This window comes from Elephas maximus, chromosome 8 (genome assembly GCF_024166365.1).
Source record: "Elephas maximus indicus isolate mEleMax1 chromosome 8, mEleMax1 primary haplotype, whole genome shotgun sequence".
In the NCBI taxonomy this organism is placed as follows: Eukaryota; Metazoa; Chordata; class Mammalia; order Proboscidea; family Elephantidae; genus Elephas; species Elephas maximus.
Genome location: NC_064826.1, coordinates 21,955,180 through 21,981,062, shown reverse-complemented (window position 1 = coordinate 21,981,062; position 25,883 = coordinate 21,955,180). Strand labels below are relative to the sequence as shown.

General features: G+C 42.4%; 1 protein-coding gene across 1 annotated transcript in view; it reads left to right on the top strand.

The window, feature by feature from the left end:
* SND1 (staphylococcal nuclease and tudor domain containing 1) overlaps positions 1-25,883 on the top strand; it is a 496,139-nt gene that overhangs the window by 272,762 nt on the left and 197,494 nt on the right. Inside the window, exon 13 of the mRNA XM_049894741.1 lies at positions 11,832-11,942. Within this exon, the coding sequence (XP_049750698.1) occupies positions 11,832-11,942 (111 nt within the window). The remainder of the gene's footprint in view (positions 1-11,831; positions 11,943-25,883) is intronic.

The following is a 25,883-nucleotide window of genomic DNA, read 5'->3' as shown; positions in this document are numbered from 1 at the left end:
CATTCATGTTAATATCCTGGTTCTGATGGCTGTTGTTTGATTATATAGGAGAATATCCTGGTAGGACATGTACACTAAAGTATTTGGAATTGACTACAACAATTACAACAAACTGACTACTTACTCTCAAGTGATTCAAGAGGGGGGATGTTCTTTGTACAGTATGTGCAACTTCTCTGTAAGTTTAGATTGTTTCAAAATTAAACACAGACACACACACACACACACACACACACAGTAATCTGAGCAATTTTAGAAAATGCCCTTATCTAACCGTCTTAGTTATTTTAGGTGTCTAGTGCTGCTATAACAGAAATACCGTAAGTGGATGAGTTTAACAGAGATTTATTCTCTCCCACGCAGTCTAAGAGGCCAGAAGTCTGAATTTAGTGTGCCAGCTCCAGGGGAAGGCTTTCTCTCTCTGTCAACTTTGGGGGAAAGTCCTTGTCATCAATCTTCCCCTAGTCTAGGAACTTCTCAGCGCGGGGATCCCAGGTCCAAAGAACATGCACACTCCTGGCTCTTCTTGCTTAGTGGTAATGAGGTACCTTTCCTCTCTGCGTGCCTCTCTCTTTTATATCTCAAAAAGAGATTGACTCAAGATATAACCTAATGCTGTAGATTGCTTCCTGCCTCATTAACATAACTGCCTCTCATCCTGCCTCGTTAACATCATAGAAGTTAGGATTTACAACACATAGGAAAATCACATCAGATGACAAAATGGTAGATAACCACACAATACTGGGAATCATGGCCTAACTAAGTTGACACATATTTTGGGGGACACAATTCAATCCGTGACACTAACTTATCAATATATTGCTTGTACTTCCAATCTTGGGGTGAATAGGGTGTCCAGAAAGGCCCACAAAAATGTGATCAGACAGTTACAGCCTAATGAAATTGAAATCTGCTCCTATTCCTTACATCTATTCTTACTTCCTTGTATGGAGAACACCTTTTATCCATGTTGGCCGAATATAGAGCCCCATGATTTCAATAGTATCTTATAATGAGGAAGTATGAGCTTATTTGGAGCCCTGGTGGCACAGTGGTCGAGAGCTAACCAAAAAAATCCACCAGCCGCTCCTTGCAAACCCTATGGGCCGGTTCTACTCTGTCCTATAGGATCACTGTGAGCCAGAATCTACTCAGTGGCAGTGAGTTTGGTGTTTTGTTTTGTTTTTTAATGAGCTTATTACAACCTGCTCTCTGTGGAAAGGAGTTGGGACTGGGAGGTGGCAACCTCTCGTGGATCTTTAGAAAATGCCTATATGTGAGACCTATGTCTCTTGTTTCTGTCAGGAACACTTGATGATGCCTTAATGGAAACGGTCTCTTCTGATAGAACCCTAAATTTCTCTTTGAGTTTGGAGAAGCTGTTTCATTCCCAGCACAAATTCTATTCATGTTTCTAGCTGATACAGAGAGAGATGACTTCCTGTTGAGACTTCCAATTCTGTTAGGTCCCTTTTTATATGCTGATTGTGAATTATCCATTCGTGCCAGACATGTATAATTGGAGTAGACTTACTGATACACTCAAGAAAGCAGAACTCACAAATTTGTTTAAAGCAACATAATGCCATGGCACACAATTTAATGCTGTCTACTGAGCAACTGATCAGCACACCAGTGTCAGGTTCTGAGCATTCTTTGACCAAGGGGAAAGATCGCCTGTGCAGCCATGTGCAGCCAAGCACATGGATCTAGTCTAATTCCATTCTCTCTCCCTTTCATTCTCCTTTTTTTTTTTTTTTTTTTTTTATAATAACTTTTATTAAGCTTCAAGTGAACGTTTACAAATCCAATCAGTCTGTCACATATAAGTTTACATACATCTCACTCCCTACTCCCACTTACTCTCCCCGTCTTGAGTCAGCCCTTTCAGTCTCTCCTTTCTTGACAATTTTGCCGGCTTCCCTCTCTCTCTATCCTCCCATCCCCCCTCCAGACAAGAGTTGCCAACACAATCTCAAGTGTACACCTGATATAATTAGCTCACTCTTCATCAGCGTCTCTCTCCCACCCGCTGACCAGTCCCTTTCATGTCTGATGAGTTGTCTTCAGGGATGGTTCCTGTCCTGTGTCAACAGAAGGTCTGGAGAGCATGACCGCCGGGATTCCTCCAGTCTCAGTCAGACCATTAAGTTTGGTCTTCTTATGAGAATTTGGGGTCTGCATCCCACTGCTCGCCTGCTCCCTCAGGGGTCCTCTGCTGTGCTCCCTGTCAGGGCAGTCATCGATTGTGGCCGGGCACCAACTAGTTCTTCTGGTCTCAGGATGATGTAGGTCTCTAGTTCATGTGGCCCTTTCTGTCTCTTGGGCTCTTAGTTGTCATGTGGGCTTGGTGTTCTTCATTTTCCTTTGCTCCAGGTGGGTTGAGACCAATTGATGCATCTTAGATGGCTGCTTGTTAGCATTTAAGACCCCAGACGCCACATTTCAAAGTGGGATGCAGAATGATTTCATAATAGAATTATTTTGCCAATTGACTTAGAAGTCCCCACAAACCATGTTCCCCAGACCCCCGCACTTGCTCCGCTGAGCTTTGAAGCATTCATTTTATCCCGGAAACTTCTTTGCTTTTGGTCCAGTCCAATTGAGCTGACCTTCCATGTATTGAGTGTTGTCTTTCCCTTCACCTAAAGCAGTTCTTATCTACTGATTAATCAATAAAAAACCCTCTCCCACCCTCCCTCCCTCCCCCCCTCGTAACCACAAAAGTATGTGTTCTTCTCAGGTTTACTATTTCTCAAGATCTTATAATAGAGGTCTTATACAATATTTGTCCTTTTGCCTCTGACTCATTTCGCTCAGCATAATGCCTTCCAGGTTCCTCCATGTTATGAAATGTTTCAGAGATTCGTCACTGTTCTTTATCGATGCGTAGTATTCCATTGTGTGAATATACCACAATTTATTTACCCATTCATCCGTTGATGGACACCTTGGTTGCTTCCAACTTTTTGCTATTGTAAACAGAGCTGCAATAAACATGGGTGTGCATATATCTGTTTGTATGAAGGCTCTTGTATCTCTAGGGTATATTCCGAGGAGTGGGATTTCTGGGTTGTATGGTAGTTCTATTTCTAACTGTTTAAGATAACGCCAGATAGATTTCCAAAGTGGTTGTACCATTTTACATTCCCACCAGCAGTGTATGAGAGTTCCAATCTCTCCACAGCCTCTCCAACATTTATTCTTTTGTGTTTTTTGGATTAATGCCAGCCTTGCTGGTGTGAAATGGAATCTCATCGTAGTTTTAATTTGCATTTCTCTAATGGCTAATGATCGAGAGCATTTTCTCATGTATCTGTTGGCTACCTGAATATCTTCTTTAGAGAAATGTGTGTTCATATCCTTTGCCCACTTCTTGATTGGGTTGTTTGTCTTTTTGTGGTTGAGTTTTGACAGAATCATGTAGATTTTAGAGATCAGGCGCTGGTCGGAGATGTCATAGCTGAAAATTCTTTCCCAATCTGTAGGTGGTCTTTTTACTCTTTTGGTGAAGTCTTTAGATGAGCATAGGTGTTTGATTTTTAGGAGCTCCCAGTTATCGGGTTTCTCTTCATCATTTTTGGTAATGTTTTGTATTCTGTTTATACCTTGTATTAGGGCTCCTAGGGTTGTCCCAATTTTTTCTTCCATGATCTTTATCGTTTTAGTCTTTATGTTTAGGTCTTTGATCCACTTGGAGTTAGTTTTTGTGCATGGTGTGAGGTATGGGTCCTGTTTCATTTTTTTGCAAATGGATATCCAGTTATGCCAGCACCATTTGTTAAAAAGGCTGTCTTTTCCCCAGTTAATTGACACTGGTCCTTTGTCAAATATCAGCTGCTCATACGTGGATGGATCTATGTCTGGGTTCTCAATTCTGTTCCATTGGTCTATGTGTCTGTTGTTGTACCAATACCAGGCTGTTTTGACTACTGTGGCTGTATAATAGGTTCTGAAGTCAGGTAAAGTGAGGCCTCCCACTTTCTTCTTCTTTTTCAGTAGTGCTTTGCTTATCCGGGGCTTCTTTCCCTTCCATATGAAATTGGTGATTTGTTTCTCTATCCCCTTAAAATATGACATTGGAATTTGGATCGGAAGTGCGTTAAATGTATAGATGGCTTTTGGTAGAATAGACATTTTTACTATGTTAAGTCTTCCTATCCATGAGCAAGGTATGTTTTTCCACTTAAGTATGTCCTTTTGAATTTCTTGTAGTAGAGCTTTGTAGTTTTCTTTGTATAGGTCTTTTACATCCTTGGTAAGATTTATTCCTAAGTATCTTATCTTCTTGGGGGCTACTGTGAATGGTATTGATTTGGTTATTTCCTCTTCGGTGTTCTTTTTGTTGATGTAGAGGAATCCAAGTGATTTTTGTATGTTTATTTTATAACCTGAGACTCTGCCAAACTCTTCTATTAGTTTCAGTAGTTTTCTGGAGGATTCCTTAGGGTTTTCTGTGTATATAATCATGTCATCTGCAAATAGTGATAACTTTACTTCTTCCTTGCCAATCCGGATACCTTTTATTTCTTTGTCTAGCCTGATTGCCCTGGCTAAGACTTCCAACACGATGTTGAATAAGAGCGGTGATAAAGGGCATCCTTGTCTGGTTCCCGTTCTCAAGGGAAATGCTTTCAGGTTCTCTCCATTTAGAGTGATATTGGCTGTTGGCTTTGCATAGATGCCCTTTATTATGTTGAGGAATTTTCCTTCAATTCCTATTTTGGTGAGAGTTTTTATCATGAATGGGTGTTGGACTTTGTCAAATGCCTTTTCTGCATCAATTGATAAGATCATGTGGTTTTTGTCTTTTGTTTTATTTATGTGATGGATTACATTAATGGTTTTTCTGATATTAAACCAGCCTTGCATACCTGGTATAAATCCCACTTGATCCGGGTGAATTATTTTTTTGATGTGTCGTTGGATTCTATTGGCTAGAATTTTGTTGAGGATTTTTGCATCAATGTTCATGAGGGATATAGGTCTATAATTTTCTTTTTTTGTAATGTCTTTACCTGGTTTTGGTATCAGGGAGATGGTGGCTTCATAGAATGAGTTGGGTAGTATTCCGTCATTTTCTATGCTTTGGAATACCTTTAGTAGTAGTGGTGTTAACTCTTCTCTGAAAATTTGGTAGAACTCTGCAGTGAAGCCGTCCGGGCCAGGACTTTTTTTTGTTGGGAGTTTTTTGATTACCGTTTCAATCTCTTTTTTTGTTATGGGTCTATTTAGTTGTTCTACATCTGAATGTGTTAGTTTAGGTAGGTAGTGTTTTTCCAGGAATTCATCCATTTCTTCTAGGTTTTCAAATTTGTTAGAGTACAATTTTTCATAATAATCTGAAATGATTCTTTTAATTTCATTTGGTTCTGTTGTGATGTGGTCCTTCTCATTTCTTATTCGGGTTATTTGTTTCCTTTCCTGTATTTCTTTAGTCAGTCTAGCCAATGGTTTATCAATTTTGTTAATTTTTTCAAAGAACCAGCTTTTGGCTTTGTTAATTCTTTCGATTGTTTTTCTGTTCTCTAATTCATTTAGTTCAGCTCTAATTTTTATTATTTGTTTTCTTCTGGTGCCTGATGGATTCTTTTGTTGCTCACTTTCTATTTGTTCAAGTTGTAGGGACAGTTCTCTGATTTTGGCTCTTTCTTCTTTTTGTATGTGTGCATTTATTGATATAAATTGACCTCTGAGCACTGCTTTTGCTGTGTCCCAGAGGTTTTGATAGGAAGTATTTTCATTCTCGTTGCTTTCTATGAATTTCCTTATTCCCTCCTTGATGTCTTCTATAACCCAGTCTTTTTTCAGGAGGGTATTGTTCATTTTCCAAGTATTTGATTTCTTTTCCCTCGTTTTTCTGTTATTGATCTCTAGTTTTATTGCCTTGTGGTCTGAGAAGATGCTTTGTAATATTTCGATGTTTTGGACTCTGCAAAGGTTTGTTTTATGACCTAATATGTGGTCTATTCTAGAGAATGTTCCATGTGCGCTAGAAAAAAAAGTATATTTTGCAGCAGTTGGGTGGAGAGTTCTGTATAAGTCAATGAGGTCAAGTTGGTTGATTGTTGTAATTAGATCTTCCGTGTCTCTATTGAGCTTCTTACTGGATGTCCTGTCCTTCTCCGAAAGTGGTGTGTTGAAGTCTCCTACTATAATTGTGGAGGTATCTATCTTGCTTTTCAGTTCTGTTAAAATTTGATTTATATATCTTGCAGCCCTGTCATTGGGTGCGTAAATATTTAATATGGTTATGTCTTCCTGATCAATTGTCCCTTTTATCATTATATAGTGTCCTTCTTTATCCTTTGTGGCGGATTTAAGTCTAAAGTCTATTTTGTCAGAAATTAATATTGCTACTCCTCTTCTTTTTTGCTTATTGTTTGCTTGATATACTTTTTTCCATCCTTTGAGTTTTAGTTTGTTTGTGTCTCTAAGTCTAAGGTGTGTCTCTTGTAGGCAGCATATAGATGGATCGTGTTTCTTTATCCAGTCTGTGACTCTCTGTCTCTTTGTTGGTGCATTTAGTCCATTTACATTCAGGGTAATTATAGATAAATAAGTTTTTAGTGCTGTCATTTTGATGCCTTTTTATGTGTGTTGTTGACAATTTCATTTTTCCACATACTTTTTTGTGCTGAGGCGTTTTTCTTAGTAAATTGTGAGATCCTCACTTTCATAGTGTTTGACTTTATGTTAGTTGAGTCGTTACGTTTTTCTTGGTTTTTGTCTTGAGTTATAGAGTTGTTATACCTTTTTGTGGTTACCTCATTATATACCCCTATTTTTCTAAGTAAAAACCTAACTTGTATTGTTCTATATCGCCTTGTATCACTCTCCATATGGCAGTTCAATGCCTCCTGTATTTAGTCCCTCTTTTTGATTATTGTGATCTTTTACCTATTGACTTCCATGATTCCCTGTTATGTGTATTTTTTTTTTTTTTTTAATTAATCTTAATTTGTTTGTTTTTGTGATTTCCCTATTTGAGTTGATATCAGGACGTTCTGTTTTGTGACCTTGTGTTGTGCTGATATCTGATATTATTGGTTCTCTGACCAAACAATATCCTTTAGTATTTCTTGTAGCTTTGGTTTGGTTTTTGCAAATTCTCTAAACTTGTGTTTGTCTGTAAATATCTTAATTTCGCCTTCATATTTCAGAGAGAGTTTTGCTGGATATATGATCCTTGGTTGGCAGTTTTTCTCCTTCAGTGTTCTGTATATGTGGTCCCATTCCCTTCTTGCCTGCATGGTTTCTGCTGAGTAGTCAGAACATATTCTTACTGATTCTCCCTTGAAGGAAACCTTTCTTTTCTCCCTGGCTGCTTTTAAAATTTTCTGTTTATCTTTGGTTTTGGTGAGTTTGATGATAATATGTCTTGGTGTTTTTCTTTTTGTATCAATCTTAAATGGGGTTCGATGAGCATCTTGGATAGATATCCTTTCGTCTTTCATGATGTCAGGGAAGTTTTCTGTCAGAAGTTCTTCAACTATTTTCTCTGTGTTTTCTGTCCCCCCTCCCTGTTCTGGGACTCCAATCACCCGCAGGTTATCCTTCTTGATAGAGTCCCACATAATTCTTAGGGTTTCTTCATTTTTTTTAATTCTTTTATCTGATTTTTTTTCAGCTATGTTGGTGTTGATTCCCTGGTCCTCCAGATGTCCCAGTCTGCATTCTAATTGCTCGAGTCTGCTCCTCTGACTTCCTAGTGTGTTGTCTAATTCTGTGATTTTATTGTTAATCTTTTGGATTTCTACATGTTGTCTCTCTATGGATTCTTGCAACTTATTAATTTTTCCAGTATGTTCTTGAATAATCTTTTTGAGTTCTTCAACAGTTTTATCAGTGTGTTCCTTGGCTTTTTCTGCAGATATCCTAATTTCATTTGTGATATCATTAAGCATTCTGTAAATTAGTTTTTTGTATTCTGTATCTGATAATTCCAAAATTGTATCTTCATTTGGGAAAGATTTTGATTCTTTTGTTTGGGGGGTTGGAGAAGCTGTCATGGTCTGCTTCTTTAAGTGGTTTGATATGGATTGTTGTCTCCGAGCCATCACTGGGAAACTAGTTTTTCCAGAAAATCCGCTAAAAAAAAACAGCAGTCAGATCCCTATCAGACTTCTCCCTCTGGCTCAGGCTATTCAGATGTTAATGAAGCCGCCTGGGGAGGGTGGGGGAGGGAACAGAGAGATAGGAGAGTAGCACCTCAGAATATAGCCAGAGTTGCTTGTCTTGCTTGGAATGACTATTATATCTGAGATTCCCGCGGGCGCGTCGCCTATGTGTGCTGGCTGTGTGGAGATTGCCCCCAGGGGGTCTGGCCCGCTGGAGTCACGGTCAGATCCTCCGCTTCCAGCCCCACGCCCAGCGTCAAGGCTCCCCTACTGGGACGGTGCACTCTCGACTCCAAAATCAGTCGCTGCCTCCTGGGGACTTCTCGTCCCTCCAGCCGCGTGGCCGTGCCGCCCCCGTGAACCAGGTGGGCCCCCTCCCGGGGTTAGTTCAGATGGGTGGAGTAGCTCCCCGTGCTTGTGCCGCGACCGAGTGTCCCGGCTGGAACGCTGTTCTCCCCGCTCCAATACCAGCTGCTGCCTCCCGGGGACTTCTCCTACCGGCTGCGTCCCACGCCGCCCGCGCGACCCGGCTGGTCACCTTCCCGGGGTTAGTTCAGGGGGTGGAGCAACTCTCCGTGTTTATGGCGTACCTGCGTGCAGTCCAAATCCCTGCGGGACGGTTCCCTGGCTCGGATGGTGCTCTTTCTGCTCCAAGATCAGTCACTGCCTCCCAGGGACTTCTCCTAACGGCTGCGTCCCACGCCGCCCGTGGAACCGGCTAGTCCCCCTCCCGGGGTTAGTTCAGGGGGGTGGAGCAGGTCTCTGTGCTTGTGCCGTACCAGACTGGTACGCTGGCTCCAGGCTCTTGAAACAATCGCTGCTTCCCCGTATTAGTTCATTCTCCGTCTCTAAATCTGTGTTTGTTGTTCAGGGTTCGTAGATTGTTATGTATGTGATCGATTCACTTGTTTTTCCGTGTCTTTGTTGTAAGAGGGATCCGAGGTAGCGTCTGCCTAGTCCGCCATCTTGGCTCCGCCTCATTCTCCTTTTAAACTCAAGCCTTGGTTAATGGGAAGGAGAAAGACAAAAGCTTGTAAACCATGCAGAAGATTTTTGACCTTAATTCTGTGCTGGGCAAGCTTGGCTAATATATGCTTAAGATAATAAATGACATTCCAACACTGTATTCCCAAACACTTAGGTGTTTTTTTGATGCTGCAAAGTGTCTCAAAATTTTCAGGACATATTAATAGAACGTACTGTAATCTTGACAATTTTTTAAATGAGCTAAACGTTTCAATAAATGTCTTTTTTTTTTTTTTTTTAATGAAGTGTCTTTTTTGTGCCTAGAACTGTGCTAGGCACTGGGGTGGAGAGCAAAAGGAACATGGCCCTTGTGCTCTCAGAGCTCATAACTTATCAGGGAAGGTAGGCCGTGAATCAGTCGCTACATTACAGTGTGAGGACTTGTCATGGGGGCACGCAACAAGAGGAAAACACATGTGATTTTCATGTGCCTGGGACTTAGTAATGTCCAATAAATGACGGCCATTATTATTTCATGTATTTTTACTAGCCTTACTGCTGAGCACCAGCACCATAACTGTTCTTCTAGGGGAACCTATAATTAGGGATAGCACAGCAAACAGAATGATGTTCAGACTCCAAGCTTTAGAGGGATGAGAAAGGAAGGTAGTGGGTGGAGGTGGAGTGAGTTGGGAACCTCAGACCTTAGGAACTCCATGATGGCAGGCCTCAGCCAGTTCGTAGACATTTGCTGATAGGCTAAAGAGGGAAAGAACGAAGAATGCCATGGGAAGGACTGGGCCCTTGGCCCAGTAGATACTTACTAAAGTCTGTGAATTGATTTGAGTAGCATTAACAGGAGTGAATCATTGAGGCATTTGTGCTGTTTGCTTGGTATTCTCTGGCTTTTCATTTAGAAGCTTTTTGTGTGCATTTTCTATACCTGCTCTGCCATTCCAGCTTTCTCCCATGTATTAACTATCAAATGTCAATGTTCAGTAATTCAAAATGCAATAGCAAATATGTCTTTGTTCGTTTGGCATTTCAAATCACCGAGACATCTTAACCACTCCCCAGTCTTCTCTCTAGCTCCTTGGTGGATGGAGCCTCTCACCTTCCCTGTTACAGCCCCTTGGTGATACCCGTTGTTAAATCCTCCCCATGCATCAGTATATACATCTGCTGCTTTGTGGCTGTTGCCTTCTCTGTGCTGGCAAACCCAACTCTGTGATAATGACAGTGTTTGCCAGCACACTTCTGCGGTGACTCAGGAGACAGGATGGCCAGCAAAGCAGCCTCTTTGTGGGAGTGGATTTTGAGAAGTGCTAATTCTGTGGTGGTTTGGAGATATTAATATCATGCTGGCAGCAGATAAACAGGCGGCAGAGGGGCATATAATGAGAAGGGAATCAACCACAGCGTCTTTTCCTCCTTTCCCTACCTGCACATACTTTTTCCTTCTTCTTAAAAAAAAAAAAAAAACTACATCCTCCTGCGTTTTGTTAACTAGAACCCTAAAGTGGCTTACACATGCACATAGACTGGTTAGTTCAGCTCCCAGCATCTCCGAAGTACTAGTCTCAAAGGATCACTAGTGTGTTAAGAGTTAAGCACATTTTCCAGCAACACTAAATCATAGCATATGGTACAGTAGCCTATTGCTTACTGTTCCCCCTCCCTGAAGGGCAGCTAACCAGATGGTTTGAGTGGGGCCTTTGGTGTAATTATGACAGACACAAAGAAAGACATAACCACCACTCTTCCCCTATCATATCATGCCTCTTGTTTTCTAGTATTTGCTACAGTTAAATTTTGAAAATTTATATTTGCATTTTGCTTCATATTATAGGTCCTTTTCCAAGTTCAGAGAGAACCATGCAATATGTTTCATTAGCCATTTCCAATGCACTGTCTAGTTTGGTAGGTGTGGTACCTCTCACTTTCCCAAGTGGGAGCATTTTCTTATTGCAGTGTTGAAAGAAGACTCAGCATGTTTGAGGATTGCTTTAAGCAGGAATCCAATCTGAGATTTTTCTGTAGTCTTTTTGCTCTAAAACTGGTCATCTCTCTCAGAGTCAATGCTTTTATTTACTTGTCCCCCACCTGGCTCACATCTTTCATAGAGAACTACCTTTCCATCAGAATTGTGTGTTGTCGTCCCCCCCCCCCCCATATCATCCGTTTATTCAGGGCTCTTACCTTCTCCATGCCCCTTCTGAGTAGGAGACTCACTGTCAGGAGTTCTGATGGGAAGAGAAGCGCTTTGAGGGTTATGTTAAACCAATGTTTTCACATTGCCAAACCAGAACAAGGCATTTTCTCGTCATAGTATAGGCTAGAAAGGAGATTTTGAGAAATTTAGGTCATGCTTTTATGTGTTTAGTTTTTATCTGTGTGCCTTGATATTTTAGAGCAGACTTTTCTTGAGGGTAGTGGTTTGTTTATAACATTCTGTAAATAGCCTGGCCTAATGTGGGCTTTTTACAGATTTTCTGCTAGGTTTTATGTATAGATTGATATAGCATCTGACTGTACTAACAAGAAAAATGCTGAGCCAGGGAACTTGGTTATTCACCCTTTTATTCGGATTTCTAGCTTAGCAACTCATTGGTCTTGAAATCCTTGTCTCCGCCTCCCTCTGCCAGAACACGTTAAGACCTCCAGGTGCTAACTGTTATGATTTCTGTTGACTGAGCCCCATATGCATCTCTGGTGCTCACTGACCTATCTTTTCTGTTGCAGAAACATCGCAGAGGCTCTTGTCAGCAAAGGTCTAGCCACAGTGATCAGATACCGGCAGGATGACGACCAGAGATCCTCACACTATGATGAGCTGCTTGCTGCTGAGGCCAGGTGAGACGAGTCACTACTTCAGGGAACACACGGGGACCCATACCCCACTTGGTTCTTTCCCCCTAGCCTGCCTATCCCTGAATAGCGTGTGGGAAAATAATCCATCCAGGAAGCTTGTACCCTTTTGTTATTCCAGCTTTCCCCCAGGAATAGATGAGGAGGCACACCTTTGAACTTGCTCTCCAGCCTTGATTAAGTACACTTGGGCCTCCATTTTTTAAAATTTGTAAAATAGGTTTATGTTATCTTTCTATGTCAGTGTTATGAATTGTAGATGGGAGGCCTTCTTTCTCACCATCACTATCGTCATCCCAGGAACTCACAGGGAAGCCTGCTGCTGTATGCCGCACCCTTACCTCCGCTTCTTACCTCCAGAAGCCGCTGTTGTCCAGCCCCTCCCATTTGCTACCTCTTGACCTTTTGTTGTGTACAAAGGAAATGAAAACATTTATTAGGAAATGAGTTTGGTTTTGCACTTCTGGCAGCTGGCAGGAGAGCATTTGAGAAGCCCTGTGACATTTTACTTTTGTCCTTCATCCCTGTGGCAGGCTGCCCTAAGGACATGCATACTGCTCAGCAGTATTATTTGCCATTGACATTCCTCATGGCTCTTACTCGGGGAGACTTCTGTCACTGGGCCACACTGGAGTTGAGTGATTCCCAGACTTCCTGGGAAACAGAGCCAGAGCCGAGCTGTTGTTGCTGAACTGACTTGCATAGCCCAGCATACCACTTGGGCCCAACCAAAATACATCCTCATAGTGGTGGGTTGGGTAGTGGTTGCAGGGCTTGCCTCACTCAATGGATCGTCTGTGGCCCAGGCCCATTGAGTTCTAGACGTTTAGTAATTACTGGGTTATGCTCTACAGTTAGAGGAGGAATAAGCTTGGGCACATGTTATCTAAACTTGGCTTTAGACTCTGTCATTGAGATCACTTCTCTTGCTCTTTGGCCCAGAACATTGCCCTGATATATGACATTTACCTCTAACACCATGTCACATCCTGAGGGATAGAGCATCTGTAGAATGTCACACAGAATGTCAGCTGAGAAATCAGCCTGTCAGGCTGCTGTGGCTTTTTGGACTCTTTCTCGTGTGCTTTTCCCAATAGGCTCTGTCCGGCATCTGATCCTTGAGCACAGAGAGTTCGGGGAAAATACTGTCACGGGCTGCTCTAGGCTCATTAATGGCCAGTAAAACAGTGATGTGATATATAGTTTGTAATTGGTGGTTCTCATCATCGCTCCTCACTTCCTCATTCCTCTCTTCCGGACAGGGAGGCTAGCCTATATTATCACTAAGCCAGGTGGGCAGGAAGAACCCATAGTGGGGAATGGTGTTTCCCATCTTGTACTGTTTGATCATCCGGCAGCTCTAGGAAATGGACACAATTATTAAACTCTACTTTAGGTGAGATTCAGGGAGTTGGGTGCATGGTGGGCATGTTCAGGCTGAGCTGATGGTAGCTTGAAGGGTGGGTTACGCATTCACAGGATGCAGGAGCCCTCAGCAGTACAGTGGGATATGTACTCATATTTTCCGCCCTGAGTTCCCTCTGCCGCAGGTGAGTATTTAATTCTGACAGGCAGGTAAGCATGGAAGTAATTTGCAAAACTGCTCTGGAAAGTGAGACCAGAATATGCTTTTTTATTACGCTGTTAGAAATAGCTGTGTTGTGCTATAATGTGTAATAAGTATGCATAGATACTGGAATTTTTTAAGTTTTAGTTTTTAAGAAGAAAACAGCCTCTTTTGTCTAGTGCTCATTTTGAACAGGAGGAATGTCAAAAGATGCTTGCCTGCTAACGCAGTGAGCTGCCTTGAGATAATTGTGTTTAGCCATTGCTTTCAGGCTGATGGTGGAAGAATTGGCTGCAGGGTCATTGCCCAGTTGCAGGTTGAATAAAGGAAGGGAAATGAACCACTTCCCCGAGCCTGGGAGGCACCGCCATAGGCTGCACAGACCGCACAACGGATTGGGAGGAACTGCCAACGTGAAGTGTCAGTGGGTTTTCCTGGGGAGCAGTATTGTCTGCGAGCCCCAGGATGGTGGCCTCGTGCCATCTTCTAGAACCTAAACCCAGAGCCGTGAAGCAAGAGCCAGAAAGACGCAGAATACCTGCCAGATAGGAATGGTGGTCTCATAGTCATCAAAAAATATTAACTAGTGCAGAATCCATTTTGGAGAATGATGAAGTTGGCCTCTTTTCAAGATCACTTTTTTTCTGACCCTGTTTCATTTGGTTTGCCTTTAGTTTGAAGCTCGCTTCCCTCATGGCCCACTCCCCCTGCTTCCTCAGCCTTCTACTGACTTTTGTCACCATTACAGCATGTCAGAGCTCCTTTTACATGCTGCTTCTGCCCCCTCCTCTGCCTATCTCTTGGATATTATCTGAGTTTGGGGTTGTTTTCCCCTAGATAAATTAGCTGTGTTTTTTCTGGTTGAACTCTGGTAATTTTATGCCACTATCGATGCGGCTCCTCCACCTCCCAGCTAAGTGTCCTCTGCAGATCTCATTAGTGAGCTGTTTACTCCTTTCCTGGGCCCTGAATAGAGTCCCTAAACAAGAGTGGCTTTGGTGTTGACCCCAAGCCTCTCACTGCCTGGGCTGTCACTTAACTGTCTTTTGTTTATCATCCTCCAGCTACTTTTTAATCTTCAGTGTTTGTGTACTGAACCAAGCCAATTTGAATTAATTTCCCAAGTAAAATTTCTTGAGTTGCTGTATCTAATGCTTTAGCAAAGGCCAAATTAATACCATCTGCTGTGTTCATATCAGTCATTCCTCCAACTCGTTAGGCAAATAATAGGTGGGTGAAGGTAACGTTGCAAGGCCATTCTCCTTAGGCCCTCCCCACCAGGGTATCGATTCCACCAGATGTCTTTGTCCTTGCCCCTTGGGTGTACCTGATTTTCTGTGTGGCTATCACTGGTGCTACCTGCAGTGGTGCACAGGGCTCTTCCATTGACTTTGCTTTCCAGAGCACTGCTTGGCCATTAATCCTTTTAGAGAAACATCGTAAGCTTTGGGGAAAGGGCAGCCTGTTAACTTGTCTGACTTCTCGGGTCAGTGCAGCTGCCTGCCCAGGAGCTGATGAGCTTTCTCAGGGTTCTGCAGGCTCTGCTTCTTCTGCGAAGGGGTATCATCTGCCAACCTTTCTCAGGTGCCTCCGATGGGAGCTCGGGGGGGATGCGGTGGGCACTGATTGGGAGCCCAGGTGAGACAGAAAAGAGGAGAAGAATACCAATTTGCAGTGGGCCCATTGCTTTCAGGCATGTCTGCCTGCCTGCTAGAAGCGAGCTTGGACCCTTCAGCAGCTCTGTGCAGTTTGCTCACCATTCAAGGTGCCTTCACCCCAACGCCCATCTGCTTTTGGGCAGCCCTTATTATACCTCCAGTGCAGGGCACATCTAGAGCAGGCCACATCTCTTTTATTTGAAGAATAAATATACCCCAAATTCCCAAAAGGTGGCCTTCCTTTCTAGTTCAGTTGTCTGTCATCAGCTGCTTCCTCCCTCATCACCTTGTGTCCTGGCGAGATAAGGTTTTGGCATTTTTGCATATGCTCTCAGGCCTCGCTTCTCTCGGGCGCTCAGTTGAAAAGCCCTTGATTTTGTCCCAGGGTTTTGAGAGCTCCAGTATGTGTCCCCTGTATTTTTAGTGAAAAGGGCTGAGGTGCAACTGACCCACACTCAGGGGCAGATTAACCAGTGAACAAGGCAGCACGGGCTTAATTGTGTTTACTTACTAATCTGCGGTAAACAATTTTCACATGTAGTGAAAAACAAAACGGGTGAAATTGTGCACTACAAATTAGTAAGTAAGCACAAGTGAGCCCACATATATGCTACTTATTGGGTTACCCGTCCCTGCCTACACGTATTGGAGGCACTCCTGAGTTGGTCCCCCTTTCATCATATGGACTCCTAAGATAGTGTGCCACATCATTTCTTTACCATCCTTATCGTTCATTCCCTTGTTTGCTTTCTAACGTTTCCAATTCTCACTTCACCCTAATATTTCTCCATTAGTTAGCCTGCCACATTGCTAGCTTTGGTGAGTGTACTAAACTTAAGGTGAGGAATATCTCATATCCTTCTGAGGTGTTTCCAAGATACTGAGTCATTATTGGACCATTCTTATTTTTTAAGATTTTTATAAAATCTTCCATATTTGTCATAATATACCCAACTTAATTTTGAAAAGAAACAATGTGAATCCTTCAGCCTGCCAGGTGTCTTCCGAGGGGGCTTTTGTTGTGCATATTGTAGACACTGAAGACTAGTGAGTGATGGTTGTGTGTTGTGTTTGCCTTGGGTGCGGAAACATGGGCCATATCATCTGTGTGCCTTCTGAAGCGACCAATAAAACCAAAACCAAACTCATTGCCATCAAGTCGATTCCAACTCATAGCAACCCTAGGCTTATCTAAAACGGTAATATTTTAAGAATTCCTAGAAACTGTTAGAATCTGTGGCTTATTGCTGGAAAACATATTCACGGTGGTGTTAGTTCAGAAATTGGAGCGTTATTCCTTTAAGGCACCTTCTAATTCTAAGATTTTGTGATTTCAATGTAGGGATGTATATATTCAGGAAAGAAATTGACGCCCCAGCTTGACTGTGGGAAAGCAATTGTATCGAACAGTCTAGTGTCTGAGCAGATTTAAATGAATTTAGATTCATTCTGGACATACATAATGAGGTTAGGGTTATCTCGGGAGAAGAGAAAAGGGCAGGCTCTCTCTTATCTCTTTATATGTATTCTATTTCTTGCTCAGCACACTGCAGATTCAGAAAACTGTGGTATTGTCCTCTGTCTTGGGGAGGCAAGCATGAACCTGCCCATATCTGAGCTCTGCCTTGGCACCCTCTCTTCCCAGTTCCCTTAAGGACTCTTTTTTCTGACAGAGCAAGCCTTTCAACATCCCCTTTCTTTAAAGAAAAAACCCAAACTAGTGCTCCTGTCTGGATGACTCCTACATCTCAAATCTCCATACCTCATAAGCACCAGTGCTCGATGAAAATCCTATCAAATAGCTCTGGCTTTTTTTTTTTCCCCCAGCGTGGTTGACAGCACCTTCCTGTTGTAAGTGTGTCTCTGCTGGAACCTCTCGGCAACCTGTACTGGCACCTCCATCACAGACTTTGATAAAAAGGCTCTAAACTTGTTGGTGACTCTTTCTATCCTATTAGGGGCCCATAGTCGCTGTTAAAAGGGAAACAGTTTTTTTGTTTTCTTTTCTTGTATGTTTTTTTTAACATACACCAATTCAACAATTTCTACATGTACAGTACAGTGACATTGATTACATTCTTCAAATTGTGCAGCCATTCTCACCCTCCTCTCCAGTTTTTTCCTCCCTTATTGATATACATTCACTTCTTCCAAGCTTCCTGTCTAACCTTTCAAGTTGCTGTTATCAATTCGATCCCATATAAAAAGTTCTCTAAAAAAGTACAGTGTGCCTGGCAGACATTCTTTACTAGTTAAGTTAGACTGTTGTTTGGTTTAAAGAAGGCTTCAGGGGTTTAGACTATCTCAGGGCAGTAGCTTCAGGGGTTCATCTAGCCTTAACAGCTCCAGAAAGTCTAGATTCCATGAGAGTTGAAATTCTGTTCTTCCTTTTTTCCCCTTTTGATCAGGACTCTTTTATAGAATCTCTGGTCAAAATATTTAGCCGGACACCATCCAATTCTTCTGGTCTCCTGGCAAAGGAGCCAGTTGTTCATGGAGGCAATCAGCTATGCATTCCATTTAAGAAACAGTTTTAATAAAGAATCTCTCTGGATGGTGCAGTTACTGGGGGCCATGGTGGGTTTACCAACTTCCATGCACTTAGAGCAGTGACAATTATATTCTGCAGCTCCACTCAAGCTCATTCAGTATCACCGGCAAAGAAGTGCTGTCGGTCTTCCATTCTTTATTTAGTGAGAGCAGCTCCACTTTTTTCCTGGTTTATAGAGGGATTTTTCCGTAAAATTTCAATAGAAAAAGAAAAAAACAAAACAGACTTAGGCTTTTAAGTAAAAACAAACACTTTTTAATAGGATTCTTCCTGTCTGTGTTTTTCAATTTTGTTGGCGTTTATAATACTGATTATAAATGAAATGTGCGGAGATACTTGCTAGCACTTTCTAAGTGAAAACGTACGACTTCAGGGCTTTTAAAGTGGAAGGGGTCAGCACCACTGGTTCTTAACACCATTCAGGTTTGTTGACTGTCTTGATAAAGCAGCAAATTTCATTTCCATGTCAGTCCAGTGAGAAGATTGGTGTTGAATTTGAGGGTGTGTACCTTGAAATTTTAAACCTGATATATCCTGTTATATTCTTCTTGTTGTTGGGTGCCACTGAGTTGATCCCGACTTACAGTGACCCATGTGACAGAATAAAACTGTCCCCATAGGGTTTCCTAGACTGTAATCTTTATGGCAGAAAGTCACCAGATCTTTCTCCTGTGGACACGCTGGGTGGGTTCAAACTGCCAGCCTTGACATTAGCAGCTGGTCGCTTAACTGTTGTGCCACCAGGGCTCCTCAGATATATCCTACAACAGGGTAAAGATTACGTGGGTTAACCAGTGCTCCAGGAAAACAAATCATTCCTCTGAGTATCAAGAACAGTTGTTCAAGCCTGGTTTGCCTGCCATGTGATGGCTGTGCGCTCAGTTTTTTTCTCATTGTCATTTTTTGAGTGTGTCCGGGATCCCAGACACTGGGGATAATAATGGTGAACAAAAAAGATAATAGACTCAGCCCTCACAAAGCTTGCGATCCTGGAGGAACAGGCACTAAATAATTGTAATGTTGCTGTTTGTTCTCTTCTTACCTGTTTTCTTGGCCCCTCCTCCTTTGTCCCGCTGCACTATTAACACTGCCTGCCTCACCTTTTATCCCAGCTCTCCTTTCTTTTAAATTTTCCAATGAGAGCATCTCTCTGAGAGCCACCTCTTCCATCCAGCCTCTGTTCTTATCTTCTCAATAGTTTAATGGTGCAGCTTTAAATAAACCAAGATTTCTCACTTTCACTCTAATGACCTCAACAAGTGAAAATTCTTTGACTATAACTAGAACCTATGGATTACTGTGAAAACAGAGCTTTGAAGTTTTTCTCTTTCCCTCACTGTTGAATCGCGAATGCCTGTTGAACACCAGAATACTGTTGGGTTTTTAGCTCCAGCATCATAGAGAGGCAGGAGTTGGGTGAATGCTCATCTGCCCTCTTCACCCAGCTGCATTACATCATGCCAGTGCAGGTGGAAACCGACAGAGAGAGAGACTGGTCTTTCCCTTACATATCTAATGGCTGTCTTTCTTCTTTAACTCTGGAACTGCACCCCCTACTGCATTTTGGGCTCATGTCATGAGGTTGCTAATGGAATCCAGCAGGATTCAGTGTGGGGGGTTTCACTGTTGGGGAGTAGGGTAGAGCAGCTATTGCAAGTGGATGTGATAACAGGAAAATGCATCTAAAGAGCTGGTGTAGGGAAGTGATTTGACGATACAGCTGAATGTGGGGAAATTTAGCTTTTCCCTTTCTTCAGAAAAGATGATGCACTCAACATCCAAATAGCAGTAATCAATCTGCATTTAAGGCAGCACAAATGGCCACTTCTGGAGAGCTGTATAATGTCTCCATTTCCAAATAGTTTTCTCCTTCAGGATATTAAGAGGATCTGTTCATGCTCTTTATCCTATCCTTCTCTTCCCTCACCCCACCCCTAGTTCCTTCTGAGATAACTCAAGCTGTGAGACTTCTCTTGATGACTGACGTGAGGAAGTTGGAGTAAAGTTTGACCCATTAGGTTTATCTGCCATCTTGTGTGCAAAGCTGTGGGTGGTTGTACAGGACATGGTCAGATGGTAGACTGGTGGTAAGGTGTTCTCCCTGCCCAGTCTCTCCTGTAATCGTTAGTTTGCAACTCTTGGTTGTGTTCCTTCAGAGGAAACTGTTCCAGACTAACCTTCCTAGATGGTTTGGTTTCCTCCATATGTTCAGCTATTGACCGTTTGTCCAGGGCATCTCGTCCATTCTCTCCATCTCACTGTTCTCTTGGCCAAGAGACTCTTACACCTTTACACAATCCAAAATATTCAATATGTTTGAAGATTATCGTGCTGGGGAATAGTAATTTCAGTCCAAAATAAATGTAACAATAAGGTAATAACACACTTTCTTACATGTCTTATAATCATGCCCTAAACCAGTAGTTCTCAAAGTGTGGTTGTTAGACCAGCAACATCATTGTTACTCGGCAGTTTGTTAGAAATTAGAATTTTTAAGCTCTCTGCACCCCCTTTCCCACCTACTAAATCAGAAACTCTAGGGTTGGTTGCCTGTGATCACTTCACAAGACTTTCAGATGATTCTGATAATGCCCTAAAATTTAAGAACCTGCCCTAAATAGTTCCTGACCTCTGTAAATGGTCAGGACCACCACCACCCAATCAAAGTGTGTATCCTTTTATGGCAGATGAATACTTGAATGTTATAATTGGAGTTAAAATCATGGTGAGAAGTAATAGAGAACAGGGCATGGAATGGACAAGCCTTGTGTTTCTGTAGTATGTCATGGTAGTGTCTTCCCTGTGATCACAGCCATCTTGTTCCCACCAAGCCAGTTGAATAGCTCTTTATTTCCCTTGACTCCCATCTCTTTCCCCTTCCTCAGACTCTGCGTTCATGGTTCCTTAATTCGATTTCTCCTGAGTAGCCTCCACCAGCTCTTGGCTAATTTAATGTGAAATCATCTTGAGTGCTGCTGTGCTTGCTTGATTTGGCTCATCTGCAATGTCAGGTGGGTGAGTGGGTTGGAGAGCTGAGTCTCCATTAGGTATCGCCCTACCTGACTTTTGCTCTAATCCTTGGAAATCTCTCAGGAGGCCTGTAGTCCAAATAATTAATCACTGATACATCAGTGCACAGAATTTTATTAATCCTTGTGAAGGGGAAATCCACGCCTAGTTTTCTGTCATTTGTAGGATCCTTTGCATCTGAATTTCTAGTAAATTCCCTTGTGCATTTCCTTTTTGTCTTAAATTGTCTCTGATCCCCCCTCCAGCTTTGGACCCGGAAGTTGAGAAGGAGTACTTCCCATTCCTCTTGCTTTGGCATCACATTCAGAGAGCCAAATCCTGAGGGGGCTGACAGTGAATCTTTTCTGGTGGGTCCTAGTAAATGCTGCTCACACTGGAAAACCATTTTCCAAACCGTGTTGTTTTTTGCTTGGTCAAAAGGCACATTAAAATTTTCTGTTGCTAATTGTTCATATTACAGCAACAAATATTTCATCAAGTGCACTGGGAATAAAAACGAAAAGTGCAAGGTCTAGAAAGGATTTGGGTGAGCAAGTAAATAATTGCAGATATAATGGCAAGAGTGGAGTGATACACGGGTCGCAAGGATGCATAAGGAAATGAGCCCCTGAATCGAAGGGTCATCCACAAATAGAGTCCACGAGGCGAGGCCATGTTCTGTCTGGCTCGCCTTGGGAAAAGGAGATGGAAAACAGAAATACTGCTTCCTTGCCCTATGACCCAGTAGTTCCACTTCTATGAATTTATCCTAAAGAAGTAATTAGAGAGGTGCCCAACAGTTTATCTAGAAGTTATTCTTCTTGGCATTATTTATAATACTGGAAGAAACTATATTCACCTAAATAGCTAGCAATAGTAGATTGATTAAATTATGGGACATACATCTATATGATGAGTTTATTGTGTAGCTGTTAAACATGATGTAAAAAAATTAATGACATAGGAAAGTATTCGTTTACTTGTTTCTGGGGAAAAAAGGAAGGCTACAAAATGTTTTCCACTGTGAAGCAGTTTTTTTTAAGGTGTAACATGGGTACGGGGTGCATAAGCACTCAGAAAATATGTTGACGGTGCTTAGAAGTTGGAATAGAATCATGGATCATTGTTTCCTAAAAATTGTCTTTGATGGACTTATATTGCCTTTCTAATCAGGACGTCACAAACTAGAAAATCAGTGTCAGTGAGGCAGTTTTTGATTACCGTTGGATCTAATCTCACTTTGCCGAGACTTGGTCCTCTCAAGAAGACTGTAGACTGCTAATAATCAACTTCCTATCCCTGCTATTCCTTTGATCCTAATCTGGGACGGTGGAGTTTGCATATCTTTTGTAACTGTGTTTCCCATTGTCTTCAGCATTGGGATGGTGCTTCTGTTGTTATTCTCTGCCATAGAGCCCATGGGTTTTTGCTTTGTTTTTGACCTTCTCTCTTACCTAGGAGCCCTGCTGGTGTAGTGGTTAAAGCCTTTGGCTGCTAACCAAAAGGCCAGCATTTGAATCCACCAGCTGCTCCTTGGAAACACTGAGGCAGTGCTGCTGTGCCCTATGTGGTAGCTATGTGTCGGAATCGACTTGACGGCAGTGGGTTTGGTTTTGGTTTTGGCTCTTACCTGACTACTGCAATCCATTGTCATGTCTGCCACAATAGCAGGCATCGTCATTTCTTCCTTGTATTAGTTTTAGACAAGATGATGGCCTAGAGTTTTTTATTTGCTTCGCTGCCTCCTAATACCTGCTGACTCATTAGTCCACCCACCTGCCCTTGACTGTAGGGCTCAATTTCCTCATCTTCGGTCTATGTGCTCTCCATCTATTTTGTCTTTCTTATCAGTAATTCTCATTTTCATTGAAAATGCAGCTGCATAGTCTCAGCCCCCCCACCTACCACTCTGCACCTGTGACTGTTCTGTGAGTGAGGAGACCCTGTTTCTTCCTCCACTGCCAAGGCACCAGTAGAAACACCAGAGGACTTGTTTAGTGCTGCTATGTTTCATTCATACGTGTATTTGGTTCACAGTGAAATGCTGCATTTGTCAGTCTCCCCTGAAACACGGTGAGAAATGTTTTTAGAAATTTAACAAGTTACTCTTCTGCCTTTTAAACCTTTTCTGTGGGAATTATTTTCCTTTCTCCTCAGTCATTTTTCTTCTCTAGTAGGAGTTCCTTACTATCCTGCCGCTTGGTTATGTTTTATTGTTTCTTGTGGTCAGTTCATATTGTTTGCTCCTCTAGTTCAAGGAGACTTGACGGAGGACATTTGATGCTTTATGTTCTTGATGCTTCTGTGCTCAAGGGAGAGGTTAAAAAAGCCAGCCTTTAACCTCTTCCACCTGGTGCCATCACAAGTAGGAAAGCCAGTATACCCAAGACCCAGAGTATATATCATGTGCCTTTGAGTCTAGGAGAACCAGCATGCCTGAGTCTCTTGCCCAGCAGTCACTTTGGCTTTACCCATGTCTCCAATTTGAAATATTTTCAGCATTTTGTGTTAGGTTATCAGTACTCAGGCATTTGCTCAGCGTTACTAGGCACACAGTAATTGAACAGATGACCCTGAGTTTATATAATTATGTAAATATAGCTCTGTGTTAAATACCATAACAAATATTAAGGACAGAATCCTAACCCTCAAAGGGGCTATAGTCTAGCTATAGAAATAAAGATTAACACATGAAGCAATTTGAAGGTAATACATTGCCGTTTATAATTACATGCTGAACTAAGTGGCACACATCTAGTATTGCTTGCTACCCATCTCCAGATAGGCAAAACTCTTTCCGTTCTATAGCCAGACCTGAAAGAACAGAGGATCAAGGAGGGAGCAGGAGCCTGGGGATCACACATAATAAACAATTTTTATGTTGGGGAGCAGGGTTGGAGAAAATGTGGGCCTAGTTGGATTAGAGAGAGTAATGTGGAAATTATATGAAGACATAACTGAGGTCACATTGTGGAGGCCCATGAAAACCAAGCATAAGAATTTCAGCTTGATGCAACAAGCTAGTGGTCTTTGGGATCTAAGTAGAGGAGCACATGATGAAATCAATTTTTGTGAAGAAGTCATGTGGCATTGGTGTGCACTGTCAAATCAGATCAATGTGCAGTATCAAAAGGGATCGAATGAATTTAGTTAAAATATTCCCGAAGTCATCTTGGAATAAATAGTGAGGGCCTGGACCAGGATGCTTACAAAAGGGCCAAGTGAGTACTATTAGGAAGGAAACAAGTATTGGGGGTAGGGGAGAAAGCAGAAGCCGAGGTCAAGGAAATTTTGATCTCTGGTTACTAGGAAAACATTGTTAAAGGGAAATTAGGAATGAGGAGACGTATTCAGGGACTCCTTGCTCTGTGGCCTCTGCCCTGGCCCCATCATCTCCCCGTCCACCTCTCTGTTGTACGCCATCTCTGCTTCGCATCACTTTATTTTGTTTAGATCCCTTTTATATACAACAGTAGTTCTTTTTCTGAGAATCTGATGAAAGATTCCACTCCCAGGAAAATTCACATATGTAATTCTAGTACCATCTCAAGGTGGTTCGTAGATACTCCCAGCATTCCACCTGAAACTCACTCAGGACCCCAGCTGAAGAATTCCTAATGTGACGCCTGTCTTATGATTATGGCCAGGCTGGATCCAACTTTTTTCTTTTGGCTTCCTTTGTGAACTCACAAAAATATTTCTAGAGTATAACAGTCTACTGTCACTGAATGGGGCTTAGAACCGTGGCCTGTTTGTCGGCCCAAGATGGACTGTTGTTGTATGTCAGTGGTGACAAGGCCTCCAGAGAAGGCTGGTCATTTGGTTGTATTTTTTCAGGCCCTTAAAGGATCCAACTTTCCGTATTCCCACTTTCTGCCTCTGGCTATCAATTATCCAGCTCTTTACTTAGATAACTTTAGAAGTAACTCTTAGTTTTCTATTGTTGTCAGAAGCAACTCTTACTCTTCTATTGTTGTTAGGTGCCGTTGAGCCAATTTTCTATTTTAACCCATAGCGACCCCATGTAACAGAGTAGAACTGCCCCATAGGTTGGTTTGTTTTTACATTTTATTTGTTTTTTATTTATTTATTTTTGTTACTGAGAATACGCACAGCAAAACCCATAGGCTTTTCTTGGCCATAGTCTTTATGGAAACAGATCACCAGGCCTTTCTCCCGCAGAGCCACTGGGTGAGTTTGAACCACCAGCCTTTTGGTTTGCAGCCAAGTGCTTAACCACTGCACTACCTGGGCTCTTTCTAGGAACTGTTAAAACGCCTTCAGAGCTCTTTATTTTGTTCCACTGTCTAATTCATGAAATTCAGAAATTCAGGTTAGATTATTAGGAAATTAATTTTTTCTGGGAAGTTTGAAATTCTGTTTTTTAAGATATTTATGCCACTGTTGCGTTTCCTGACTTCTTCCTTTTTATATCCTGTTCACTCCTAGTGCAGCCACCGGCCAGCCCTGGGGTAGCTTGTCTGAGGCTTACTCGGTGTCCTGGTAGTCTTCCTGGGGCAGAGATTACAGAACCTGGGAGCAAACTCTGTTCATTTGCCCAGAGTTGAAGAATGTGCTCAGATTCTTCTAGTCTTGTTGTGCTGAGGCAGTGGGCTGATTTTGCTTCAACAAGGATCTCATATGCCTTTGCAAAATTACAGGTTTTCTCTTCTAGTAAGAAGACAGGAGCAGCTCACATGTGAGAATTTCAGACTTTGCCATTTAACAGAAGTGTTTTTCCAGTGACCTGAATGGGGTTCCTCTCCTACACCATACCACCCTACAGCAACGTAGGCAGCTGAGTTTCCATCCGTCTGCTGGTCCGTTACCTCTGTGTATGTACGTGGTTGTGGACTAGCTTTTCCTGACTAGTGGTGATTGGGTCCATTATGGACGTACTGGTCTTTGTGCTGCTGCTTCTTGGAAAAGACAGCTTCTGAAAGGAGCAGGCTGTGTTCTTCCCGCTGCTTCCCTTCTCCTGGTCGGCCCGAGGGCTCACCTGCCTTTGTTAGGAAGCCGCTATTAAGCAGACGCAGCAGGACAAATTGAGAAGTCAGGAGTTTTCATGCCTTGCCTAATGAAAAGGGCCGCATAGCTGTGGCTTCAGCCTGCAGAGAGAGACAGTGTGGGGAGGGAAGTTT